This window comes from Populus euphratica, unplaced genomic scaffold (assembly GCF_000495115.2).
Source record: "Populus euphratica unplaced genomic scaffold, PopEup_1.0 scaffold60.1, whole genome shotgun sequence".
NCBI classification, from domain to species: Eukaryota; Viridiplantae; Streptophyta; class Magnoliopsida; order Malpighiales; family Salicaceae; genus Populus; species Populus euphratica.
The window spans coordinates 87,472-112,774 of NW_011499938.1; the positions used below are offsets into that span (position 1 = coordinate 87,472).

Consider the following 25,303-nt stretch of genomic DNA (forward strand, 5'->3'; position numbering starts at 1 on the left):
ATTTTTGCTTGTCTATGCCACGAATTAGGCAGACATCTAATTTGGACAATAGCACATTTGTCTTACTTTCATGGTTTCATATGAAAATATGCTTTGGCCTAGTTGTTTACGAACAAGAATTACCGCAGGCGCTCGCCTATGTATTTTGCCCTCGTTTTGTGAAGGTTCTTCCAGAGCTTCACTCATATATTTTTAGCGACAGAGAAGCGTGTACCCGCCCGCGTGTGTGAGGGAGAGAGAGAAGGAGAGATGGCTCATAGTTTCTTGTCAAGGGAGTTCAATGATGAATACATAAGTGAAACGAGTGGTCTTGATCTCAGTCTTGCAGCCATGGCTTGTTATCCGTACCCTTATTTGCCCATATTTGAGAACAATGTTGTTTCCTGGATGCTCCCTCTTCCGGATGAAACCGAAGATGCTAAGAGGATCAAACGGTCCTCAAGCATGGTTGAATCCATAAGAAGTAATGGTAGCAGTCTTTATAGTGGTGGAAGCAGTATTTGCCGCAGTAGTAGCACTAACAGCTTGAATAACATTCCAAAGCTTCATTTCAGAAATCATATATGGAATTATACGCAAAGATATCATGCAGCCGAGGTTGTTGAAGAGGAAGCAGCAGCCATGATCAATGCCGAGGAAGGTGGAAATGAAGAAGAAGGGAATGCTGACGGAATGAGGTTGGTTCAGCTTCTAATTGCTTGCGCAGAAGCCGTGGCCTGTCGTGACAAGTCACATGCCTCGGCCTTATTATCTGAGCTCCGATCTAAGGCTTTGGTCTTTGGCTCTGCTTTCCAACGGGTGGCATCTTGCTTCGTGCAAGGACTGATCGACAGGCTCTCTTTCTTTCAACCACTAGGGGCGGTTGGTTTTGTTGCACCCACGATGAACATAATAGATATTGCCTCAGGCAAGAAGGAAGAAGCTTTACGCCTTGTTTACGAAATTTGCCCACATATTCGGTTTGGTCACTTTGTTGCCAATAATTCTATTTTGGAAGCCTTTGAGCGAGAGAGTTCAGTTCATGTGGTGGACCTAGGAATGACACTTGGATTACCACACGGTCACCAATGGCGCTTGCTTATCCAAAGCCTCGCCGAACGAGCTGGAAAGCCACCTAGTCTTTTTCGAATAAGTGGTGTTGGCCTTTGCGTTGACAGATTCCGACCACCTAGTCTTTTTCGAATAACTGGTGTTGGCCTTTGCGTTGACAGATTCCGAATCATCGGTGATGAACTCGAGGAATACGCAAAAGATATGGGAATTAATCTGGAGTTCTCAGTGGTGAAAAGCAGCCTGGAAAACTTGAGGCCTGAAGACATCAAAACCAGTGAAGATGAAGTTCTTGTTGTCAACAGCATTCTTCAACTCCATTGCGTGGTTAAGGAAAGTAGGGGAGCTCTGAATTCTGTCTTTCAGATTATTCATGAGCTCTCACCAAAGGTTCTTGTTCTAGTTGAACAAGATTCAAGCCACAATGGTCCATTCTTTCTAGGAAGATTCATGGAGGCACTGCATTACTATTCCGCCATCTTTGACTCCTTGGATACCATGCTGCCCAAATACGACACTAGGCGTGCCAAGATGGAGCAGTTTTACTTCGCAGAAGAGATAAAGAACATTGTGAGCTGTGAGGGGCCGGCAAGAGTTGAACGGCATGAGAGGGTGGATCAGTGGCGCAGGAGGATGAGCCGTGCAGGATTTCAGGTTGCCCCCATTAAGATGATGGCCCAGGCTAAGCAATGGCTGGTGAAGAGTAAGGTTTGTGATGGTTACACAGTTGTTGAAGAGAAGGGGTGCTTGGTGCTTGGCTGGAAATCAAAGCCTATAATTGCAGCTTCTTGCTGGAAATGCTAAAAAAGTGGCAGCCAACAATTTTGCTGTTCTTGAATAAAATTGGTCCAGGTTTCATGAGGCCACTGGTTGCTGTCTAATTTTCCTGGTATCACCTGCTAATTTTCCTGAGGCCACTGGTTGCTGTCTAATTTTCCTGGTATCACCTGCTACAATTTCCATGTAGTAATGTCTAGCGTCGGTAAAGTGCAAGCACAGACTCTGCACTGAAAATAAGCACTGATTTTCCGTTTGGATTGGGAACTGCTCAGGTGACTGAGCGGATGAAATAAAGAAAATGTATTGCTGGTTTGGTGCGCCTACGTGCTGTATCAAAATGTACATATCAAAATTCCTTGATTCTTTCCTGACTGTAACTATGAACCATTAATGTTCTGATCATGATTGGTAATTTGTAAGACAGGAGATGTGGGGTTTGCATATTTAATGTTTCCAATGATCAATGATCACCATTGCTCCCTTCAAACAGCTAGAATTTCGTAACCCAGATGACAATCTTGACTTGGTGATTCTAGAGTTGCTACTGAAGGAAGTTCCGACGACGGCGTTGTGGCCTTGTCTAGCCTATCTGTTCAGGCAAGGCAAGGTTAGGTTGCTGTGAGCTCTGCACAGCAACTTCAACATATCATGCATAAAAGCCAACCCAAATCAACCACCAAGACAATCGCAATGTCTCCTGTCAGAATAGAAAGTTTATTCGTGAAGCCCAGATCTATCTTGTTCTATGTTTGTATTTAACAAAGCAATCGTCTTATGTTCGTTTAAATTCGCATCCCTTATAATAGATTCTCGTTTTGAATAAATTAAAAAAAAGTATGTGAAAATCAAGCACACAGTATTAAAAAAAATCACAATAAATAATGAAAAATAATCTGAGATCTTTGCACGCATAATCTAAATGTTCTCAACTAGAATCTACTAGTCAATGTATCCATGCTGCATTGCACTTGGATTCCAACTTAATTATATATATATATATATATATATATATATATATATATATAAAATCATAAATAGACATTGCAAATATTTTTATGTATGAAATTTGTTAATTGATAAATGAAAAGATGATCTATGTGTTTCATTCATGTAAGAAATTAAAAAATATATTAACTATAAATAAATAAAATTACGAGTGATAATTAAAGGCTAGAAATGAAGAGTTGATTTTCCCAAAATAATAAAATAAGAGATAGATAAAAATACAATTTTTCTTTTTTACCTTAGACTATCCTTTTCATTTCATACATTTTTCTCGTGTATATCTTACTATTTAAAAATAGTTAAATTAAATAATTAAAAAAAGAAGGAATATAAGTTAAAAATTAAATTACAAATCAAAATCAATAAAAGAAGGCCAATCTTGCAGGCATGTCCTAGTTGTATTATTTTTTAAATTAAAAAAATAAATAATTATTTTTTTAAAAATGACTAGAAGACAAGTCTTCCGCTTCCACCGTTTTATTTTTTGCCTATAAAAAAAGAGTTCAAGTTTTTGTTAATTTATAGCGACCAAATATATAAAATTTAAAAATTAAAAACTGAAAGGTCAAATTGAAATTTTCCATGCTTTGGAGTAGTGCAGATGACAAAAAGGCTATGCTTTTCTTGTATGTTAATTTTAATTATTTTTCTTATAATTTTTTAACAATAACATAAAATTCCTTTTTGTAAAATCGAGATTTCATTTAAAGTCAAAATATTCTCTAATATCTTGCACATGTAAAAATATTCAAATATAAACAAATTCAAAAATATAAAACCATGACAACATATCAGATCAAATTAATTAAAAAAATAAAATTCAATAACCAAAGTGAAAGAACAAAAAACATGAGGGATCTAGAAGAAAAATATCCAATACACAGTGCTATAAATAATGACTTGACTGTACGTAAATACTAAACACTAGCTCTCTACCCGCGGTGCACAGAGTTATAATTCTTTTTTCAACCTTAAAAAATTTATAAAGATGTTAGGAGATGAAAAATTCAAGTATGTTGGTAAAAATACTTTTAAAATATTTAAATGGTGATATATTTGGATAATATTTTTTTAAAAAAAATATTTAAATAATTATATATTAAATTAACTAGAATTAATTATAATTAATTTATGAAATCCATAATCTAAGATACAATATCATGATAAAATTATAGAACTTGTACCAAAACAAATTAGATAACTTAATTATAATAAATAAAATATTGAAGATTAAAAGAACAAAGATACATAGAATTAAAAAAAAAAAATTGAGTAAACCTATACCAATAGCGGGTGCAATGGTGTGGGCTAGGGTGAACTTTTAAGGATTTAAAAAGAAAAATGTTAAGATGATGCTACGATTTTTAAATAAGTTAAATGTAAGTTTTTTTAATTTAATAATATAAAAAACCTTAATTTAATAACATTAAAAACAAAACAAACTTGAGTGAGTGTTTTAAAATTGAGTAAATATTTCAAAATCATTACTCAAGAAATCTTGTAGCTGGACTTAATTAAGAAAGTTAATTTTCAATCAATTTAATTTTTAAAAATAAAAAAAATCAATCTAAAAAACTTATAAAAACATAAAATTAACAATTAAAAAAATAAAAATTAAATTTGATAGAAAAACAAATCGATAGTGAAAAATTAAAGAATGATGAAATTCAAAATAATTTTTAATTTGAAATAGTTTTTTCAAATGAAAAATTATAATTAGGAGAACAAAGACCGAATCTTAAAGGAAAAGAAATTAAAAGGTTGATGTGATTTTTTCAAGAGATAACATGCAAATCGAGAAGAAGGAAAAAAAAAAAACATTAATATTTGCTAAACAAGATTGGATCACCATCCACACACCACCTGTGAAGAAAGAGAATGCCGAGAAGAATCAAATGATGTTGTGGAAGCATGATTATGACCATAAAAGTCAGTCTCATGAGTCGCATGAAGGAGATGGAATGGCTTATGCTATAACACATATCAACTTTTTTTTATTTTATTTTGATGAATAAAAAACTGCCTCTAGAACTAAATGTTAACAACGGAAAAATCATTATGAAATTACTATTAAACCTCTGAAATCAAGGCTAAACACTTTAATGTTAAGGGCAATTAAGTCATTATAATATTTATAGTAAAACGAAATTCTATAAAGCTCATAGATTGGAGGTTAATTTTTTTAAAAAATCTTTTTAAGGTAATATAATAACTTAACTTTTCCAAGAAATTAGAAAAGGCAAGGTTGCCCCTAAACTAATAAAGAATGATAAATTACCCTCATGAAAAGACCATTTTTCCTTTCGTTTGATTTTTTTTTATGAAGGTTAAAATTATAATTTTATTATCACAATCTATAAAAAATCATGACATGTGTCTAATGATTTTCTCATATATTTTAGGTTTGTACTAGTTATTTAACTTATGTTTTGCCGTGAGCTGAATATTTTTTCCCAATAAAAAAATTAAATATATAGGCTTTTTTATATAAAAAATATCAAGTGCAAATAAAAAAAATTATTCATGAATCTAATTAAACACTCCAAGAATCATGTGTCAACAAATGAAAAAAAAATAATGATAACAAAATACATATATGGAAAAGTTGAGAGAGTAATGTAAATCAAAATACTTGATTCCACAACATAGTTTACTTACCTAATTATTTATTAAAATTATTATTTTTATTTAATCAAAAGAGAGTAGAAAATATATACACATAAAATAAATTGAATAAAAACAAAGTGAAAAAATATCTCGCAAAGTTGCACTTGCTAGAAATACTATCTAAAAATAAAATAAAAATTTATTTTTCAAAATAAAGCTCAATTATGTAAAATATAAAACAAATTATAGATGAAATAGAAAAAATTCTCAAAAATTAAATACATACAAAATACTTAAAAAAACAATCACCATTTAAAAAATGCTAAATACAAAAAACTAAAAATCAAAGAAAAGTGGTATTAATTTAAATATAAATTAAAAAATTATTTAAAAAAATATAGAAAAAAATTTGTTTTTCTTTAAAGCCAAAATTACCACAAAAATAGGCCACGCAACATGTAGGAGGACGTGTGCATGAGCCTATTTTTTTTTTAAATATAATTATGTGGTCCATCCTAATTTTTCTTGAAAAAAAAAAGTAAGTTAAACAATGTATCGCCTTACTTTACTTAAATTCTGACAACTTTGATAGTCAAAAAATTCGGACAGAAGGATTTTTGACCAAAAAAACATGTTTTTTAATTCATTTTGATTCAAAACATCTAAAAAACACTTTAAGTATCTTGATAAATTTATTGATATCATAAAAAATCCCAAAGCCCAAAAGAAAAAAATTTTCTGAGCTCAAATATTTTTAGGTACTTTTAAGATTAAAAAAAATACTTAAATTACACTTTTCTAATCAAATATAATCATTGAACATAAATATCAATTATTTTTTCTTGCTGAAATTAATGCCAACAATATTTTTATATCTAAAACATTAGAAGATGACAATCCTTTTCTCTTATTTTTCTAATTAATAATTAAAAAATAACAACAAAATTTTATATCAAAATTAAATTAAATTAAAAAACTATTAAGAGATTGAATATGTATAACATGTGAAGTTTGTGAATTAAAGTATACTTTTATGATAAGTTTGAAATCATTTCTCATTTATTGTGTCTTTTTCCACTTTGTCATCCGGTGTTTTAATTTTGTTTCAAGTTAATAAATTTGATTTAATTATTCTTAAATTTGATCCAAAAAAATTCATTCATGTATAAAAAAGTTTAAGGGTCAAAATAATTGTTTTTGAGAAATACGTCTTACAATTAAAAAAGATCTTTTAGTGTTTGTTTTGTATAATAATTAGTTCCATGTTTTGTTGATATTTTTAGTTTATTAGTTAATAGTTTAACTCTTGCACTGCCATGGTAGTAAAGATTTTTCTAAAAATCTTTTACAAATTAGGATTTTTCCAAACGGAGGCTAGATTGGAGTTGGATAGACACCTCATTTTTAATGACTCCACCAAAATTGAGCTCATTTTACTAATTTGATATCAATTAAAGCGCTCATTTTTAATTACTCAACTTAGAAGCTAAAAATCTTCTTAAAAAAAAAAAAAACCTGTACCCATAAAAATAGGAGAAACAAAAAAAAAATAAAAACCTGTACCCATAAAAATAGGAGAAATTGGATAGGTTCAGGCCCGGCTTGATTTTGCTCTCAAATATATTTTTGAAAAAAATTAATTTTTATTTATTTTTTTATTTTAAATTAATATTTTTTGTGTTTGATATAATTTTAATATTTTGATGTCAAAAACAATTTTTAAAAAATAAAAAATATTATTTTAATATATTTTCAAGTAAAAAATATTTAAAAAAAAATTATAATCACATTCTCAAATACCTTTTTAATAATATAATGTAACTATTTTTGTAAAAGCATATCTAGATTGAAAAGAATTTAAATTTAAATGTTTTTCAAGATTTCTTACAATTTTTATTTTAAATTATTTACAAATATAAAAAATAGATACATTTTTCAAATACTTTTCAAATATATTCATAAATTCAAAGAAAATGATTAAATTACCGTCAAACCAAACAATTTGGTTTATCATTATTTGAAATCATTGAAAGTCTATATTTTTTATAATGATTTTTTTTTAAAGTATTTTTTATTTAAAAATATATTAAAATAATATATTTTTTATTTTTTAAAATTAATATATTAAAATAATTTAAATATACTAAAAAAATAAATAAATAAAAAACATTTTGAAACTGAAAAAACCATAGAAAGCAAACAAAAGAGAATCAATGGAATAAAATACAGAACAAGGGCAATTGAGTAAAATCATGTCCAAGACAAAATCCAACTTAGTCCACTTTGCTCACTCGTGTGGAGAGTAGACTAGAGGCTGGAGGGGGAAAGGGGTTTAGCTTTAGCAAGACAGGCAGAAAATGGAGAGTGTAGCCGTGTTTGGTGGAGCCAAATTTTGTATCTCTTCTTCAACCATTCTTCCTTCATCAACTTACACCACCAACACCACAGCCTTATCCTTCACTTCCCGCAATAACCTTAACCTACGCACAACCCACCTATCTGCATTCCATTCAAAATCCCATCTTTTCTCTTTCAACAATTCCCCTTCACATCCTCATGCTACTAAAACTCGCAACTCTAGAAAGCCCCGCATCTTTCTTCCTCATTTGGTGGCTTCCATGGTATTTATTTGTATTTCTTAATTCAGATAATTTTCTGTAGAATTGTTTTAGTATCTGTTTTATCTAGCTGAAGAGAGAGAAAGGAAACTAATTGTTATTTTTTGAATAATTCTGGAAATTCGTGAGAGCCCCGATCAGTATTTGATATATTGACTAGTTATTCACGTGTTGTAGCGAAATCCCATTTGGAGTTTTTGACATTTTTTGTTAAATTTTTGTGCCCAGGAACAAGTTGATGAGACTTACATTATGGTCAAGCCTGATGGTGTTCAACGTGGCCTTGTAAGCTTTTCTTGATTTTTTTTCATTTGCACTGTAATTATTGTTAAATTTTAGCAGTGATTGCTGTGGAAGTTTGAGTGATGTTAAAATTTTAGAGATTGGAACCTTCGTTTTTCGTTGTTTAGGATAAGATGAAAGTGTGTTTATTGGATTGAGCCAAATGTGAAATATTTTGTGTAAACCTGAGTATATATTGGCAATGCAATAGTTGAAATGATACTATGTTTTGATTTTGGGATTCTGAATTTATTTTATGTGGATTGGGTTGCTTTAGGTTGGAGAAATAATCTCGAGGTTTGAGAAGAAAGGATTTAAACTGACTGGTTTGAAGCTCTTCCAATGCCCTAAAGAATTGGCAGAGGTTTGTAGTCTTGCAATGTTGATACTCACTCCATTCTTTTAAATGGTGAAACCTTTATCCAATATCTTGCAAATGTCAGATTTGTTTTATATCCTTTTATAATGCTTTACTTGAAGCAAACTATTAAGGTTTATGATTATGTGGTTGTAAAGCAAGTTTTTCTGTTGTTTTTTGAAAATGGTGGCAGAAACAAGGAAAAAAAAAGAAAAAGAATAGAAATCTTGGAATCTTACAGGACAGAGGCCTTAAGTCACAGTAAAATTCCAAGCTTTCTGCTATTTTTTTGTATGGTTATTGATGATCAATCACAAAAGAACTGTATTTTATCTTCCAGTTGATAAATTCTTTTGTCAATGCCCTAGTATAGAACCCAAACTTTCTACTAATTTTTCCAATGTCTTTTTTTTTAATCAATCACGAAAAAAGTTTGCTTTATCAATTTCATGTCTCTGTTCTGTAATTGTGTTTTAGATGTCCATTTAGAGCCTGTTTGTTTTTGTATTTCAAAAACGCTTTTAAAAAAAATAAATTTTATTTTTATTTTTTTCTGTGCTTCAAATTAATTTTTTTTGGTATTTTTAGATCGTTTTGATATGCTGATGTCAAAAAATAAATTTAAAAAAATAAAAAAAAATTATTTTGATGCATTTCAAAGTGACAAGTATTTTGAAAAGCAACTACTATCACAATACCAAATAAGCTCTTATTATTACTGGAGTGTGGTCTTTTCATATCCTCAAATTACTGAATGTCTTATTGTTCTTTTATCTACTATTTTGCATGATTAGGAGCACTATAAGGATCTCAAGGCCAAGCCTTTCTTCCCTGGTCTGATCGATTACATCACTTCTGGTCCAGTTGTGTGTATGGTATGAAGTTTATGAATCTGAGATTTCTACAGGTTTTGAGTTCTTTCTAGAATACTGATGATAATGGTTTTTTGCCAGGCATGGGAAGGTGTTGGGGTTGTAGCATCAGCACGTAAGCTAATAGGGTCCACGGATCCTCTTAAGGCCGAACCAGGCACAATAAGAGGAGATCTCGCTGTTCAAACAGGAAGGTTAGGCCCTTCATACTCTCCTGATAGGTTGCTTTATGTGCTCATTTTCACAAAATTGGGTTGCAATTTCTTTCCTGGTCTTAGCAATATTTTTTTATCCTATGGTGAACTTTCTGCAGGAATGTGGTTCATGGCAGTGACAGCCCTGAAAATGGAAAGCGTGAAATAGGTGGGACTGCTTATGCCCTTTGTTTAGTTATGTAAATCAAGCACAAATGATTCTGTTGTTAATGATTTTCGAGTACAGATATATTCTTGTTTTCTGAATAGATAATGCAATATGTGATGAAAATGAATTCCATTCCTTAAATAGCCTTTCTTTTTTGTGTACAATATACTGTTTGCATGAGCCAAAAAAAGCTTTCCTTTTCTTCCATCAATGCTAGAAATTGTGCTAAGCTTCGAATGCAGTTGAGCTTTTAGACTTTTTGAATTACCGTGTGAAAGGTCCCTAGTTGAGTTTTTCACAAGTGATCAAGTCAATCAAGGAAAATTACAGGATTCATAAAACTATAGCATGAAAATAGTATGTAGCAAGCTTTTTACAAGGACAATATACTAATAACATCAGGAGAAACACACAAATAACCCAGAATAGGTGTTTAGATGGAAAATTCATTCCAAAAGCAGGAGACACTTCTTTGGTCTTTGAGTCTGTTTGGCACAAACTCGGTCTCATTGCTCACCCTTTCATTCACCCTTTCATTTGTCACAACTATAAGGCTGTAATTTGGCACAAATAAGCAGTAGGCTTATTTCTTACTCGATTCCAATCTTTATTGAATTGTGGTTTCCCTGCATGTTTGTGCTGTACCATAATGAACTCAAGACACATTTTAAATTGTTACAATAAACTTTTGAGTCCTTTGTCTCCAATGGAACGAAGAGAGGGCAGCAAAAAGAAGTTCATGTTGCTCCAAACTGTGACAGTGTTCACTATTATAATGCTTCAAGTGATAGATTAAAGCTTTTTGTGTCATAAACTTGTGATCGTTCTTCACAATCATCCCAGCCCTTTTCTGTCTATCAAAAAATCAACCACTTGCTTTCTCACAGGACTCTGGTTTGAAGAAGGTGAATTATGTCAGTGGACACCAGCTCAAGCACCTTGGCTACGGGAGTGACTCTTACAGTGGATTTGATTAAAGAGGCATGCAGTTTTGAGGTGTTTATCATCTGAGCAGCTGTATTTTTTTCAAACTTCATTGTTTTCAGGATTCTGAATCTATTCATGTCAATTAACAGAGTTACAATGTGAAACCTACTGTAAGAAAACTTATGGAAACTGTTCTGTTTTTGTTCGTTTCTCCATATCGCATTAAGCTAATACAAGATGTTCATGAGTTTCTGCTCAGTCCAGTCCAGAAGATATGCAATCTTTTGTTTGATAGCTGTTACATTGGCGAGGAATTTTGATACTGTTATTGAACTGTGTTTCATTTAATGCTCCACCCAGTTGAGCAGAATGCTTACGGTACTTCCATTTGATGTTGTCTATAATGAATGAAGTGATCGTTGAATCAAAACCGCAACCCGAAAAAAAAAACGCAGTGAAATCTTGTACCCGACAAAAGAATAAGCTCCTTTGTGCCGACCAGAGAGTGGCAGTCGCAAAACTGTCACCCGGTGAACTGACAAGATGAGGGACGCTTGTGTAGAGTTATTATATTTGGAAAACGTGGCAAAGAACTGGCACTGCGCTGTTGCAGTTTTTGAGTTGGTTGTAGATTGTCTAGTCTGAGAACTTATGCATACCTTATTAGTAGAGCAACGTTTGACCCCTATCACCACTTCTTCCTGACAGCCATGTAATGATATAAATAGAAAAGCTAACCCAATTCTCAGATTACGATGAGATTCCTATCCAAGTTACAGAAGGACCCAAAAACCAGTACAAAACCTACCTCCAATTCTCCTATACCGTGTTGATCCCTTAACAAATACACAACAATTTAGGCACCTCTGTTAAATCACTCTTGCACATATGCTGACGCTAAAATGAGCCAATCTATCTTCTGCATAACTATTGGCCTATGGTAAAGCATGCAGCTCCAATTTCTCGGGACTTTTTCTAAAATTAGCACAGTAATTTTTAAATTTTGAAATGTTAACATGCTTTGAATTTCTTTTAACACGAAATAACATACTTTTACGTTAAGAACCATAATATTTAAATTGATATCACAGTTGAAAAAAAATAAATTAATTGATATTATGATTAATAACCACAATATCAATTGTTTTTCTCGTACAAATCCTCAATATAAATCCTCAATTTTATCTTGATACAGTATCCGTTCACCATCTCCTGTATAAATTTTTCACCCAAAATTATGAGGAGATGACATGTAATTGGCCATGTGGTCATGTCATATTACTCCCTAATGTAAGAGCGCCACAATAGCTGGTATTCATGGATTCTCTCCACTCACAATTTGTGTTTACATGTTTGGTAAGCCACTGTTTCCTTCCATCCCTTCACTTACTCTGTATTTTTGCTTAAAACCTTCACAATGGAGCAGGAATTTGATATATATTTTTATAATTAATTTGTTATTACAGGTTTTATCATGATCTGCCCTCAGTTGTTTATAAATTACAAGCTGAAGCCCGTGGCACATATTCCATGGAGGCAGATGACATACATGTTCCTTAACACCATCATTGACGATCCTTTTGCATTTGTCATCAAGATGCCAGCATTGCATCGGCTTTCTGTCTACCGTGATGATGAGATACAGTCAACATTCCATAGCCATGGCAGTCGTATGTAAGATGGTCTAATTGTGCACGGCTAACATTATTATTTTTGTTTATGTTGCAGACCTTATATTTCGGATATACATATACCAGAGGTGGGTTTATCCGGTGGACAAATCACGTGTAAATGAATTTGGTTTTGATGGCGAGGATGATCAATCGTCTGGTGAAGTTATTGCTGCAAAAGAGGAAGAGAAGAAGACTACGTGACCATGTGGTCAATTATGTGTCTCGTCCTCACAGTTTTGGTTGAAAGATTTATACAGGAAACAGAAAGAGATTGATAATATTGTGAATTTGGAAACACTATTCACTGTCAAGCCAATATTTATTGGATAAGAAGAACATGGTAATTTTGTGCTGTCCAGATCCAACTAAATAATTCTGCAACAGGAGTGGGAGCCTAATAAGTCTTAACCCAGTTTACACTGGTGGGTGGAATACCTTACCGGCCAGTTTGACCATATATGATGTTTAGCCACTGGGTTTTGCACCTAAAAGATGTGCAATTTCTGGAAATAACTTTGCTAAAAGGATGTGCCATTCATTAAAGAACAGATATGAAATTAAGTTGTCATAAAATTTCTATGCATTGTACATGGTGGCAACAAGTGCCATATAAGGACTTGTGAATGACAATCAATGACATATGATGCTATTTGCTAAATATCAATCCCTTTTCTTTATCGATCGATTGTAGTAAGTGAATCAAAAAACCTAACCATCCATAGTAAGTGAAATAGCCAAATCACTCCCTTCAAAGTAATCTCCTGAAGAAACTTTGTCTGCGACGCTTAGCCTTGAGATCTGTATCTGAAATGATAAAAATTGAGAAAGTTTGGCATTGATACAGTTGCTGAAAGAAATGAGTACGGCACAACTCTGATGTTAATTTAAAAGGAGATAAGAGTATGCTGTGGTAGACACTTGAAGGGATTGTAAACGCCCTTATATGGTGTTCACTCATTCAGCTAGGATTTAGAGAGCCACCTTTTAATCTGCCAGCAAGATACAATGCTTCTTCAGCAATGGGTCTCCATTGTTCGGCACATGAGTAGTTGATACCAAGACCCACACTGAGACCTCTCAAAAGATGCACGGTGCGAAGAACAGAATATAGTTCCTCTGGGAAAGTCTACACATGCAAAACACAGCAAGAAAAATCTTATGATGGATAAAAATAGCGGTAGCTTGATTGTCAGTCTATTTTCTCGATTCAGCTGCTCATTTCCCGAGCAAGATTATCAAACCCGATCCTTATCTCTTTCTAATTTCCCAAGATTGGTTATCAAATACAGATAAGACATCCCGTAATGAAGCACAATCACCAATTTCACCAGTTCAAGTTAAATTCAGCTTGTTTGCAGCCTAATTCCTTTCTTAGAAGGTCCAATAAAAAATACCGAACCACCCAAGGGGCCATCGTGACTGGTTAACCATGTCTGGAACTGTATTAACTACAGTTCCAAGTTTAATTGCACTCTTCAGTCATATTTTTCAAGTTCGTGATGCTAATTAATAATCCTTCATGCTGTTCATTATTGGAACAAACAATGATAACAGCACCAGATGTTATTCCTAAAAAACTATTGACAATCAAACAGAACAAAAGGCCTAAAGCAACTACAAGGAAATGAAACTGGCTGTAGTTTTTTCTTCTGCGCTTCAGTGAAAAATCTTGGATTCTATCCAACTACCAATATGGTACCACATAGATTAATGGTTTCACCTTTTTTTAATATACTGCTTACCTCAACAGAGATCTTTTTAATGGAAGAATCCTCTGAGAAAGGTTGCAACATTGCTACTCCAGGTGGGAGTTTTGTGTCAAACATTGTTTGTGCCAACCTAAACAATTCCTGCATTTCATTCTCGCATTTGCTTAAGGTACCTATGCCAAGCTCCCTATAACAGGATAAACAACAGAATATGAATAAAAAACTCATAGCAGTACTAGGATTTGTACAGTTTGAAACATTAAATAAAAGAAAAGGGCAATTGTTAAACTTTAACTGTACCCCAGATCATGTGAACCGAAATAATCACAAAATGAACCACTAAACTGTATGCAACAATGGACACATGCAATATAGAAAACAACTAGGCAAGCATTACAATCATCAAATAAGATCTCCTGTTCATCATCAATCCATTAGAATCCATTACTAATCCCACGCACCCATATGCACTCAGTTGCACATAAATTTTGACCTTAGTTTCTCCTCTTGTCTTGATAAACAATTGATAATAATTATTGAAATGAATGGTAATTATGAGCATTACCTATAGCTTTCTGCTGCTCTAATAGAGTCACCATCAGCAATAGCAAGAACCAAATTAGCATACCCAAGCCTCAACTTATCTGGGAGATCCTTCACCTGCCCATAGTCTAACAAGGCAACCTGACTTGAGGTGAAAAGGGGATACCGATAAGGTTAATAGTTGAACATTAAAACCACATAATTCAGTTTTTCTACATATAGTTTACATCTTGTTTAGATCCTTTCATAATCAACTTTAGGTAACTACTAGATGAGAACTACAAGTATCATCACAATCAGTCAAGAGCATATAGCTTAAAAGATCACACGCCAAAATCAAGAAATACAGAGCAGATCACAAAGAAATAATTGCTAGTAGCATACTTGCCTTAGAACCTTTACAGATCAATATATTTCCAGGATGAGGATCTGCGTGGAAGAAACCACTCTTCAGTATCATTTGTCCATATGCTAGTGTCAAACTTTTAAGTATGTTCCTGCACTTACAAAAATTTTAAAAGGTGGATCATGCTTTTGTCTAGTAAAATGAGAAGTTTTGTACTGATAAAATGATTTCAAGAAAGCTAAAGTAATAATTTCAGGAAAGAAGCCCTTTGAAAAGAAAATTCCAGAAACAAATGAAAAAAATGTGCAAAAGGACTCCACACTCTCCGGGATGATCAAGGGCTTACTGCTTTGCTGCTGCTGCAATCTTACTACCAGGATTTATTCCTCTTCTGGCTATTTCATCACCAAGATTCAAAATCGGGATCCCATCCATGTACTCCATCACAAAGGCCCTCCTATATAAACAGAGAGGCATTGATCACCAAAAGGTTCCTGCCTGGTATTACAGGGAAAATGAATTGGAGCAAAAATGTACCAAACAAAGACCATAAGATAAGCACCCTATTGATTATGTGTTTAGGACAAAAGAAGAGGTACAACATATGAATGAAGACAAAACAAATGATCAGGTAAAGTGCCGTAACTATATTCAATGGCCCATGCATAACCACCAAGATCATTATATTAGTAGTGTTGCTAATTGGGGTTAAAAAGATATCTATAGAAAAATTGTCAGCCAATCAGTAACAATGTGATCTCACTAATTTCTTATCATCAACATGAACCAGTCCAACAACTTATATAAAAGGGGTATCTAACTTTGACACATGAGTCCATTCTCCCTGTTCATTGTGTTCAATCAAGTCTCTTCTCCAGTCACAGCACGGAAGTTTTTCCATGTTCATAGTCAGTATCTCCAGCCTATCAGGATTACTTTCAGTTTGGCATCTTTTGGCCTAAACAGCCACCAGTCCTGTCTCTTAAATGAAAAAAATAATAATAATAAGCAGGGGGGAGTTCGGCAACTGCTACTAGAAGACCATCTAAATAGTTCACGTGTCCAAAATATGAACTGATCATAAAAGTAGCCACAATAAAAAAAATAGAAAGAAGCATCTCACTGTTTTGATATTCTCTATGCAACCTGATATACGCAACTAATGAAGCAAAGCATGTAAAAAATGTGTAGGACACACATACCTGCTGACCATATCCTTCAGAACTCTTGGCACTAAAACCGGACTTGTTTTATTATTCTCATAAAGAAATTGCCGGATTCTTTCCATAGCATTAGCCTCCCTTGTGAAGTCAAATTCATATCCAATCTGGAATGAAATAGATGAAACAAATTATTTAAGCGCTTCATATTTTCAGGTATAAATTCCATCAGCACAAAATTTAATTTTTTTTAATAACAGTAGCATTCACAAATCTTGATATACAAAGTCAAACAAACAAATTAAAGAAACAGCTTCTACCTGAAGAATATTAAGCAGAAAAAACCAATTGTCTATTGCTTAAAATGCAAACCCACAATTCAGGAATTAAAAAGGATAAATAATTTTATTCAAACTTTAGAAGTAATCTGATGGATTTTAAAGGTAAAATTATCTTGTCACTAAATCTTCAAAGCAAGAAGACATTTTGCAAATTCCTAATGACTGTAATTTTAGGCACTGAATAGGAAAAGGCCACCCTTGATTTTATGAGCAAGAAACATAAACATTTGTGCCCATCTTTCTGTTGATTATTTATCAAAAAGGATCCATCAGCTGCCAATGTTTCAAAGCAAGTGTCTGATGAGATATCTGATTTGATGTTATAGATAAAAATCATGACAGTTTAGTTAGATTACGAATCATGGCAAAGTCTTATCTACACGCATGAATGAAATCCTGTCATAATGTTTGAATAAAATTGTTGATGCAAGGCTCACAAGAAAATTGAAAAACTAAATTACCTAATCTGTAAAATCAAGCTTCTCTGACTTTTTCCCAACCAGAAGTGGAAATAACCACATAAAAATTAAAGGTAATTAAAGGTTTATCGGCATTAAAACCTTTCATATCATTTCAACAAGTTGTCAGGAACAGTGGAAGATGATTTATCAACCAAGTTCAAGACTACGATAGATAAACAACGAGTATATTTTGATATGGGCTAGGATGAGTTGGGATTTTTTGTTTTGGGGAACATAAATGGTAATCAATTAGTAAAAAGACACAAAATATGAATTTAAGAAACTAAATTTTTTGATGAAAGACAAAATATAAATTTAACAAACTACATGTCCATGGACATAATAGTCTAATATTAATTGCTCATAAAAATATTGCTGTGTGGTTGAACAAGTAACATTTCACTCTAATTTTGCCAGATACTTTCTCTATTATACAATACGTTTGATTGGAATGTTGGAGGTGATTAGCATTTTTCCTCGTGCTACTATTTCTAGTCTACAATCTTAACTTCGAAACCAAAACTTTCGATTTAACCAACTGGAACAAGAAATAACCACAACACACAGAGGAAACAAGTACTACCATAATCTACAAGGATAATAATACAAGAATAATGTGCACCTGTTTCTCCATTTCTTTTGTCACAGAGAACAGATCAAATTTGATATCTGTCTTTTGCATGTATAAAGCAAATGCTTGAAGGTTATGTATGTCTGTCATCATCAGATCCTGAACTCCAGGATGTTGGACCTATAATACAGTTGAAGTTAAGATTTTGCAGGCATTACAGAGCATAGAAGATTGCATCCAAGAATTCATACCTTGACAACAACATCACTCTTATCACCTTTCAATCTTGCCCGATGAACCTAATTTGGTAGGGAAAACATGTCAGATACACATGATGCAGTAAACTGTGATCTGTTCTGAAGTAACCAGCTCTTCAACTTCAAAACCACAGATGATAATCGAAAGCAACTTATATTCCAATGTCTACCACCAGCAAATTTCTAGATTCCAGATAATTCCATTATGAATAAAACCATGTATAGCATGAAACATCTATCCTTCTAGCCAGGCAGATATTTTAAATTAAATGCATTACCTGTGCAATTGAGGCAGAACCAAGAGGTTCCACATCAAATCTTTCAAAAATGTCCTCAATGCTTCGACCTAACTCTTTCTCCAGCACAAGCTTAACAGCATCAAATGGAGTTGCTGGAGCTCTATCGTACAAAGTAACAAGCCTTCTCACCCATGCTGCTGGAGCCAGGTCAGGCTTCCCAATGATTTGGGCAATCTAATTTAAATCCAGTAAAATTAATTACAAAAAGTATATAGTAAAATGTAGCTCTCTCTCAAACCTAAACAACATAAACATTATTACCAACCAATAACCAATAATCAAAATGGACAGCAAAAGGCAAAAAAGGGAGGGGGCTGTGTGGGGGGCAAGACAAAGCTTACTAAGAAGGAAAAGGGGGGGGGGGGGGGGGGGCTGTGTGGGTGGCAAGACAAAGCTTACTAACAAGGAAAAGATGAAGAGGAACATAACGGATTGAAAAGATGAGAAATCAAACAGTTCCTAATACAATTTCTAAAGCAGAAAAACGAACACCCTTCAGACCCCTAGGCCAAAAATAACCAAAATCTTTAAACTAATGAAAAACAAGAAGAAACACGATGATTAGACAATTGAAAAGATAACTGCATAGAAAGAAAGCAAAAAGTTCAAAACTCAATGGAATTAGACTCCTTTCAGTACACAATTCAACTTCAAAAATCTCTCAAGATCAAAGACCGTACACAGTAAAGTTATAAGAATGAACATTACCTTGAGAAAGAACCCACCGAGATCAGAACACATAGCATAAATCTTTTCAGCAGCCAACTCATGCTGTCCTTCCCACATTGCCTCCTGCTTTTCCTCATCCTTCACCAAACTCACTCTGACTTGAAACACCTACACAAAACCCATTAACCAAATCCTGTTAAACATGCAAACGAACACACTTACATCCACATGCATTAATATTCACGCAAATCAAAACAAAGAAAAAATAAAAGAAAAGATTCAAATTAACACACTTATATCCACATGCATTCATATTCACGCGTATCAAAACAAAGAAAAAAGAAAAGAAAAGATGAGAAAAGCCTTACCTTATAGCCAGTGTAGATATCAGCAGCACGAACCCAGAACTGAAAAGAACGTTGCCATGGTCTAAACTGAGTAGAGAGCTTTTCTTGGATGTCTTTAAAATCAAGAAGAGGAGGCATGGAGTAATAACAATGTCTTTCAAATGTATTGTTTGATTTATTTTTTCCGGGATAAGTAGTTACAGTTACAAAAGGTAGATGTGATACTAGGAATAATAAATACTATGTTGATCAGAGAATGCGTTTAAGGTTGTGGCTGAGGAACCAAAGAGTGATGGTTTGGCATGGGAGGTGTTTGAAAAGAGAAGGAGGTGTGATTCCAAGGAAAGAGGAAGGATGTGTTTATAACGCTTGGCTTGTAAGACTTCGTGCACTGTGAACGGAAAAGAAAGCAAGAGCCAAATGCCATTGTTTCTTTGTTTGAGTCACTTGGATAAGATTTTCATTTTTCTCTTTTCCTTCTAACCTTTTTGTGGCTCTCTTTCCTTGTTTTTATTGAAAAATTCTACGATATTTAGACTCATAACTTAAAATTTGGTTACAAAGTGAGAAGAAAATATTTTCAGTTTTTTTAATTTTAAAAATATAAAAAATTGTTCCAAAACTTTACTAAAGATATAATTTCTATATATTTAACCGAATACGTTTATACCATCTTCGTTCTTTTATGTTAAGAAATATTACAGAGGAGAGATTGACATAATAAAAAGAGAGAAAATCACATATCACGTTTACCAAAATTAATAAGAATATTTTCATATATCTTACAATTATTTTTTGAAATAAATAAGTAGCATAAAGCTTATACTCTTTTTTATTTTAAATTATATTACCTTTAAAAAGTTTGCTCCAAATATCATCACACATGTCAAAAAGAGATATATATAACAGCCCACTCAACTTTTTATATATTATTTATTTTGAATTTTACTGTTTTTATAATTTTATTTATGGTAATGCAAATTAATTTCTGAACTTGATGCTTCAAAGCACTACAAATTAACAAGTAACATTTTTAATAAAATTAGTTATTAATATCTCACCCCTATGAAATATTATAACTTATTCCTTTTAAAGAGTCTGACAACCTCATCATCATAATCAGACAATCAGTAAGGTAGGTTTTAGTATCAAATATAACAGTTCAACCCAACTTATTATATATTATTCACTTTGAACTTTATAACTCTCATAGTTTTATTCGTAGTGATGTGAATCCATTTTTAAATTTGATGCCTTAAAACGTGTATTATAAGTTAATAACAAATACTTTTAATAAGATGAATTATCACTCTCTTATTCATTGATGAAACGTGTATTATAAGTTAGCAATTAGAACTTTTAATAAAATCAGTTATCATTCCCTCACCCACTAATTAAAGATATTACAATATAAGTAAGAGAAAAGGTAATATTTAGATGTAGATAACTCAACTTATTATATATTATTTGTTTTAAATTTTATTATTTTTATAATTTTATTTGTGGTGATGTAAATCTATTTCTGAACATAATGCTTGAAAGCACGTATTACAAGTTGGCAAGTAGCACTTTTAATAAAATCAGTTATTAATACCTCATTCATCAATATAAAATATTACAACTTATCCTTTTTTAAAATCCCGATGACCTCACTGTTATAATCAAACAACCAGTAAAATAGGTTTTGATATAAAATATAACAATTCAGCCCAACTTACTAAATATTGTCCGTTTTGGACTTTATAACCCTCACAGTTTTGTTCGTGGTAATGCGAGTCCACTTCTGAACCTGATGTCTTAAAACGCGTATTACAAGTTAGTAACAAATACTTTTAATAAGGTTAATTATTATTCTCTTACCCGTTGATGAAATGTGTATTACAAGTTAACAACTAGAACTTTTAATAAGATTATTTTATCATTTCCTCATCCGCAGATTAGGGATATTGCAATGTAAGTAAGAGAAAAGGTAATATTTAGACGTAGATAATTTATTTATAACCATCTTAAGAAAAAAGAAATTCATCATTATATTTTAGATATTGAAATTTGATTGAGGAATGCTTTCACTAAAAAAAAAAAATGCATTGAAGGGTTGCAGCCCTGTGGAAATGATCACTGTCCATTTAAGATATATGCTACATGAAAAAACTAAATAGATATTTTATATATTCTATATAATATGTATGCATATCTATAAATATACTAAATTTTATATTAAATGTTTTATAATTTAGATATTGGATATTTATATAAAATATTTTAGATATTTTTAAGATATTAATCTTAGATTTTTTTATAAAAAGAGAGCTTCATCTTCATTAGATGAAATGTCTGTGAGAACTTATTTTTATAGACTTTATCTCTTTAAATAATATATATCTAAAAATATATAAGTATGATATAAAATTTAGATAAGGTTTAAAAAATATTTAAATCTAAAGAATAATCATTGAATAAATACTATATTTTTTTAAGTTTTAGAGTTTTTTTTTTTTCAAGTATGCTGACCTATCAAATCTTTAAAGTTTAATTTTATCGGCTCATAAAAAACAGTCATGATTTTTCTATTAAAAATATTCTAGTCTGAGCTCCGGGTGTTGCATCCAAGTTTAAACCGGTTAAGAATCGTGCAATGATCAAATGACTCGGTTTTGGTTTTCGGATTTGGTGTCGGTACCACTGCCTCCTTGAAAATTAGTGCAAGCGTAACTATCATAGTAATATATTAATAATTTGGTTCCATTAGGCTTCCTTCCTGGCAGCCTTTGGCAACAAAATTACCCTATATCAAAAGCGCAGGGTATTGCCAAATCTTGAAATATTTATCAAATGGAGTTCTAAAAGAAATATTATATACGTTTGGTAATTAAAAATATTTTTTAATTAAAAATATATTAAAATAATATATTTTTTATATTAATATATTAAATCAATAAAAAAATATTTAAAAAAATCAATTCAATATGTTTTCAAATAAAAAAACTTTAAAATCAAGTTCAGCCAAAAAAATAAATATTTTTTAGGTTATTTAATATTGTGATAGTTGCTTTTTTAAAATTATTTTTTATTAAAAGTATATTAAAATATTTTTTTTATTTTTTAAAATTTATTTTTAATATTAACCCATAAAATTTTTTTAAAACACAAATAAAAATAATTTCAAATAAAAAATTTTGTTTTTAAATTACCTTAAAAAAAAAAAAACAAACAAACAGGCTCGAAAAGTTTATACACTGACAAAGGCAATAACAGGAACCACGAGCACCTCTAAGAGAGAGAGATGGCGAATACTTGTAGAGAAAAAGGCCTCCATCGGAATTAATGCAGCGGAATATTGCACAGATGGCAACCACATGGTAAAAGTATATTTTCTTACCAAATTCTCTTAATGATGGTGATGAGACCATGCGTTTTAACCTCATCATGACGATATCAAGACCACATGGAGCAGGAAAAGTTACTCGATTTGTCTTTGATCATTCCTAGGGAAAGGGGAGTCGAACATTGTACCTGTTGGGACCATCGTCCTTCAGAAAATAGCTAACGGCATGCTCGTCTTAACGCCCTTGAGATAACCTTTAATAGTCTCGACCATGGGGTCTAAATATTCGAGGCTATCAATTGATTTATCAGTAAAAAAGAAGAACATTAATTTAAAACAAAAAAAAAATTCAAACATTAACAAAATATATAAAGATCGATTGAACATGAAAACACTATCGAGCATGCAAAAACCAATGGCATGCTATTGTAGCTAGGTTATATGAGTGTTCCTACATGAATATTTTTCCCGATCCTGGCATTCGTCCTTTTGCAGGTAAAAGTATGCTCATTAAGAAGCGTCATTCCACCCTCAAGTTTAGTTTCATACGCCAAGCAAAAGTGCTTGGACAATGACTTCTAATGCCAGCTTCTGTAGAACACAAAGCATCCTAGCTAACTCAGCTGTCTTCGTCAATGGCATCATGTTCCCATGACAATGGCCATCAACTTTCAATAACACAAATATAATGGCCTTGCAAACCAGCTGCGTAATATTTCGAGATAACCTCAACAGCTTAGCGATAAACATAAATGTCAAACTAATAGGTCCAGTTGAGGTAATTTTTCACTAGTGTTCAAGTATATTAAACCAATAAAAAAATATTTTAAAAAAAGAAATTCAATATGTTTTTAAATAAAAAAATTTTTAAAATCAAGTTCAGTAAAAAAAATTAGCTTGTTTAATATTGTGATAGTTGCTTTTTTAAAATTATTTTTTATTAAAATAATTTTTTTATTTTTAAAATTTATTTTTAATATTAACCCATAAAATTTTTTTAAAACACAAATAAAAATAATTTTAAATAAAAAAATTTGTTTTCAAATTACTTAAAAAACAAAACAAACAGGCTCGAAAAGTTTACACACTAACAAAGGCAATAACAGGAACCACGAGCACCTGAGAGAGAGAGAGAGAGAGGGATGGCGACTACTCGTAGACAAAAAGGCCTCCATCGGAATTAATGCAGCGGAATATTGCACAGATGGCAATCACATGGTAAAAGTATATTTTCTTACCAAATTCTCTTAATGATGGTGATGAGACCATGCGTTTTAACCTCATCATGACGATATCAAGACCATATCGACCAGGAAAAGTTACTCGATTTGTCTTAATTGGGACCATTGTCCTTCAGAAAATAGCTAACGGCATGTTCGTCTTAACGCCCTTGAGATAACCTTTAATAGTCTCGACCATGGACTCTAAATATTCGAGGCTATCAATTGATTTATCAGTAAAAAAAAAAAGAACAACATTAATTTAAAACAAAAAAAAATCCAAACATTAACAAAAAATATAAAAATAGATTGAACATGAAAACACTATCGAGCATGCAAAAACCAATGGCATGCTATTGTAGCTAGGTTATATGAGTGTTCCTACATGAATATTTTTCCCGATCCTGGCATTCGTCCTTTTGCAGGTAAAAGTATGCTCATTAAGAAGCGTCATTCCACCCTCAAGTTTAGTTTCATACGCCAAGCAAAAGTGCTTGGACAATGACTTCTAATGCCAGCTTCTGTAGAACACAAAGCATCCTAGCTAACTCAGCTGTCTTCGTCAATGGCATCATGTTCCCATGACAATGGCCATCAACTTTCAATAACACAAATATATTGGCCTTGCAAACCAGCTCCGTAACATTTCGAGATAACCTCAACAGCTTAGCGTTAAACATAAATGTCAAACGAATAGGCCCAGTTGAGGTAATTTTTCACTAGTGTTCATTATCAGAGGATGCAGCTCAGGCTGCAAAAGGATAACCTCCCAACTGACAAAATTAGCACCAGAAAAGGAATTCAATTCAGAAACTAAAAACTAAGACACATGATCAGCAATCATAGATTCTTAATAGTACTCAGGCAAAGAAACAAATAAAACGCCTTTCAACTAGGAAACATCCAGCATAAAATCCCTATGCCCCATCTTTCTTTGGGATTCTCGAATTTTAGAATCATTTCTGAATCACAACAAATGGCTACCTACTTCAAAGATCAATCACACGTGACAGCTTCTGGATCCGGTTTAATAAGAAGTCCCCTTGCTTGATAGTTGCTTGGTAGAGAGCGTTCTTTGCATCAGGGCGGTTGGTTTCAAGAACACCCGCAACCTTATCAATCTTGCAGTGGAGCTTCCCTGCTGCAATAAAACGTGATAGTTCCCTGCAGGCACATAAAAGTTTGATTAAATGCAAACTTCCATGTAATATAACTCAAGAATTCTGGTGAGAAAGGAGCATGAAATTCAGCAACTCACAGATCAATGAACTCCACTGTCACCCCAAAAGCCTTGGCCATTGCTTCAATGGTAACACTCTTATAGGATTCCAAGAACTGGGAATAGACAACAGTTCTGACCTCCCTCATGTAATATCGGAAATGTGGATGCAAATAGCGGTCCAGTTTAATTTGCTCGGTCAGGCCAGCTGAAAATAAAATCGATCAAAAATGAACAAGACTAGCTCTATTACAAAGGGACACTCTTATCTCATATGATGTGTGTGTGTGTGTGTGTTTGG

At 32.5% G+C, this 25,303-nt stretch overlaps 4 protein-coding genes and 1 long non-coding RNA gene across 8 annotated transcripts in view; 3 read left to right on the top strand and 2 right to left on the bottom strand.

Moving 5' to 3' along the window:
- The first annotated feature begins 249 nt into the window (after nucleotides 1-249).
- Nucleotides 250-1,885, top strand: LOC105136749 (DELLA protein RGL1-like). Its single transcript, XM_011042208.1, has one exon. The coding sequence runs from the start codon at nucleotides 250-252 to the stop codon at nucleotides 1,852-1,854; it is 1,605 nt and encodes a 534-aa protein (XP_011040510.1). The 3' UTR covers nucleotides 1,855-1,885.
- A 5,841-nt stretch (nucleotides 1,886-7,726) lies between these two features.
- LOC105136677 (nucleoside diphosphate kinase 2, chloroplastic-like) lies at nucleotides 7,727-11,075 on the top strand. The gene is made up of 7 exons (XM_011042108.1): nucleotides 7,727-8,063; nucleotides 8,289-8,345; nucleotides 8,620-8,706; nucleotides 9,495-9,575; nucleotides 9,654-9,766; nucleotides 9,886-9,935; nucleotides 10,823-11,075. The coding sequence occupies exons 1-7, from the start codon at nucleotides 7,800-7,802 to the stop codon at nucleotides 10,888-10,890; spliced, it is 720 nt and encodes a 239-aa protein (XP_011040410.1). The 5' UTR covers nucleotides 7,727-7,799; the 3' UTR covers nucleotides 10,891-11,075.
- A 1,081-nt stretch (nucleotides 11,076-12,156) lies between these two features.
- LOC105136678 (uncharacterized aarF domain-containing protein kinase 1-like) lies at nucleotides 12,157-19,840 on the bottom strand. 4 transcript variants are annotated; one of them, XM_011042111.1, is made up of 13 exons: nucleotides 19,260-19,840; nucleotides 18,931-19,059; nucleotides 18,202-18,396; nucleotides 17,918-17,965; nucleotides 17,718-17,846; nucleotides 16,336-16,460; nucleotides 15,480-15,590; nucleotides 15,176-15,284; nucleotides 14,810-14,928; nucleotides 14,278-14,431; nucleotides 13,517-13,661; nucleotides 13,264-13,339; nucleotides 12,157-12,448 (listed from the first exon to the last, which is right to left on the bottom strand). In XM_011042111.1, the coding sequence occupies exons 1-12, from the start codon at nucleotides 19,374-19,376 to the stop codon at nucleotides 13,284-13,286; spliced, it is 1,437 nt and encodes a 478-aa protein (XP_011040413.1). In that variant the 5' UTR covers nucleotides 19,377-19,840; the 3' UTR covers nucleotides 12,157-12,448; nucleotides 13,264-13,283. The 4 variants fall into 4 exon arrangements, with proteins under 4 accessions (XP_011040413.1, XP_011040412.1, XP_011040411.1 ...); XM_011042110.1 differs by lacking the exon at nucleotides 12,157-12,448 and adding an exon at nucleotides 12,605-12,706 and having other exon boundaries at nucleotides 13,249-13,339; XM_011042109.1 differs by lacking the exon at nucleotides 12,157-12,448 and having other exon boundaries at nucleotides 13,065-13,339.
- A 3,099-nt stretch (nucleotides 19,841-22,939) lies between these two features.
- On the top strand, nucleotides 22,940-24,566 carry LOC105136681 (uncharacterized). The gene is made up of 2 exons (XR_844396.1): nucleotides 22,940-23,330; nucleotides 24,481-24,566. It is a non-coding gene; the product is annotated as an uncharacterized LOC105136681 (long non-coding RNA).
- Nucleotides 24,487-25,303, bottom strand: part of LOC105136679 (26S proteasome non-ATPase regulatory subunit 6 homolog) — a 5,758-nt gene continuing 4,941 nt past the window's right edge. Inside the window, exons 7-8 of the mRNA XM_011042113.1 lie at nucleotides 25,042-25,210; nucleotides 24,487-24,947 (exon numbers count right to left, since the gene is read on the bottom strand). Coding sequence (XP_011040415.1) covers nucleotides 24,773-24,947; nucleotides 25,042-25,210 — 344 coding nt within the window. The 3' untranslated portion in view covers nucleotides 24,487-24,772. The remainder of the gene's footprint in view (nucleotides 24,948-25,041; nucleotides 25,211-25,303) is intronic.

Coding starts and splice junctions, on each gene's coding strand:
- LOC105136749 (XM_011042208.1), top strand. CDS start 250: ATGGCTCATAGTTTCTTGTCAAGGGAGTTCAATGATGAATACATAAGT.
- LOC105136677 (XM_011042108.1), top strand. CDS start 7,800: ATGGAGAGTGTAGCCGTGTTTGGTGGAGCCAAATTTTGTATCTCTTCT. Junction 9,767..9,885: donor CTCGCTGTTCAAACAGGAAG/GTTAGGCCCTTC, acceptor AACTTTCTGCAG/GAATGTGGTTCATGGCAGTG. Junction 9,936..10,822: donor AAATGGAAAGCGTGAAATAG/GTGGGACTGCTT, acceptor GCTTTCTCACAG/GACTCTGGTTTGAAGAAGGT.
- LOC105136678 (XM_011042111.1), bottom strand. CDS start 19,376: ATGCCTCCTCTTCTTGATTTTAAAGACATCCAAGAAAAGCTCTCTACT. Junction 16,461..17,717: donor CAAAAGAAATGGAGAAACAG/GTGCACATTATT, acceptor ATTTCATTCCAG/ATTGGATATGAATTTGACTT. Junction 14,432..14,809: donor AGAGCAGCAGAAAGCTATAG/GTAATGCTCATA, acceptor ATCCTGTTATAG/GGAGCTTGGCATAGGTACCT.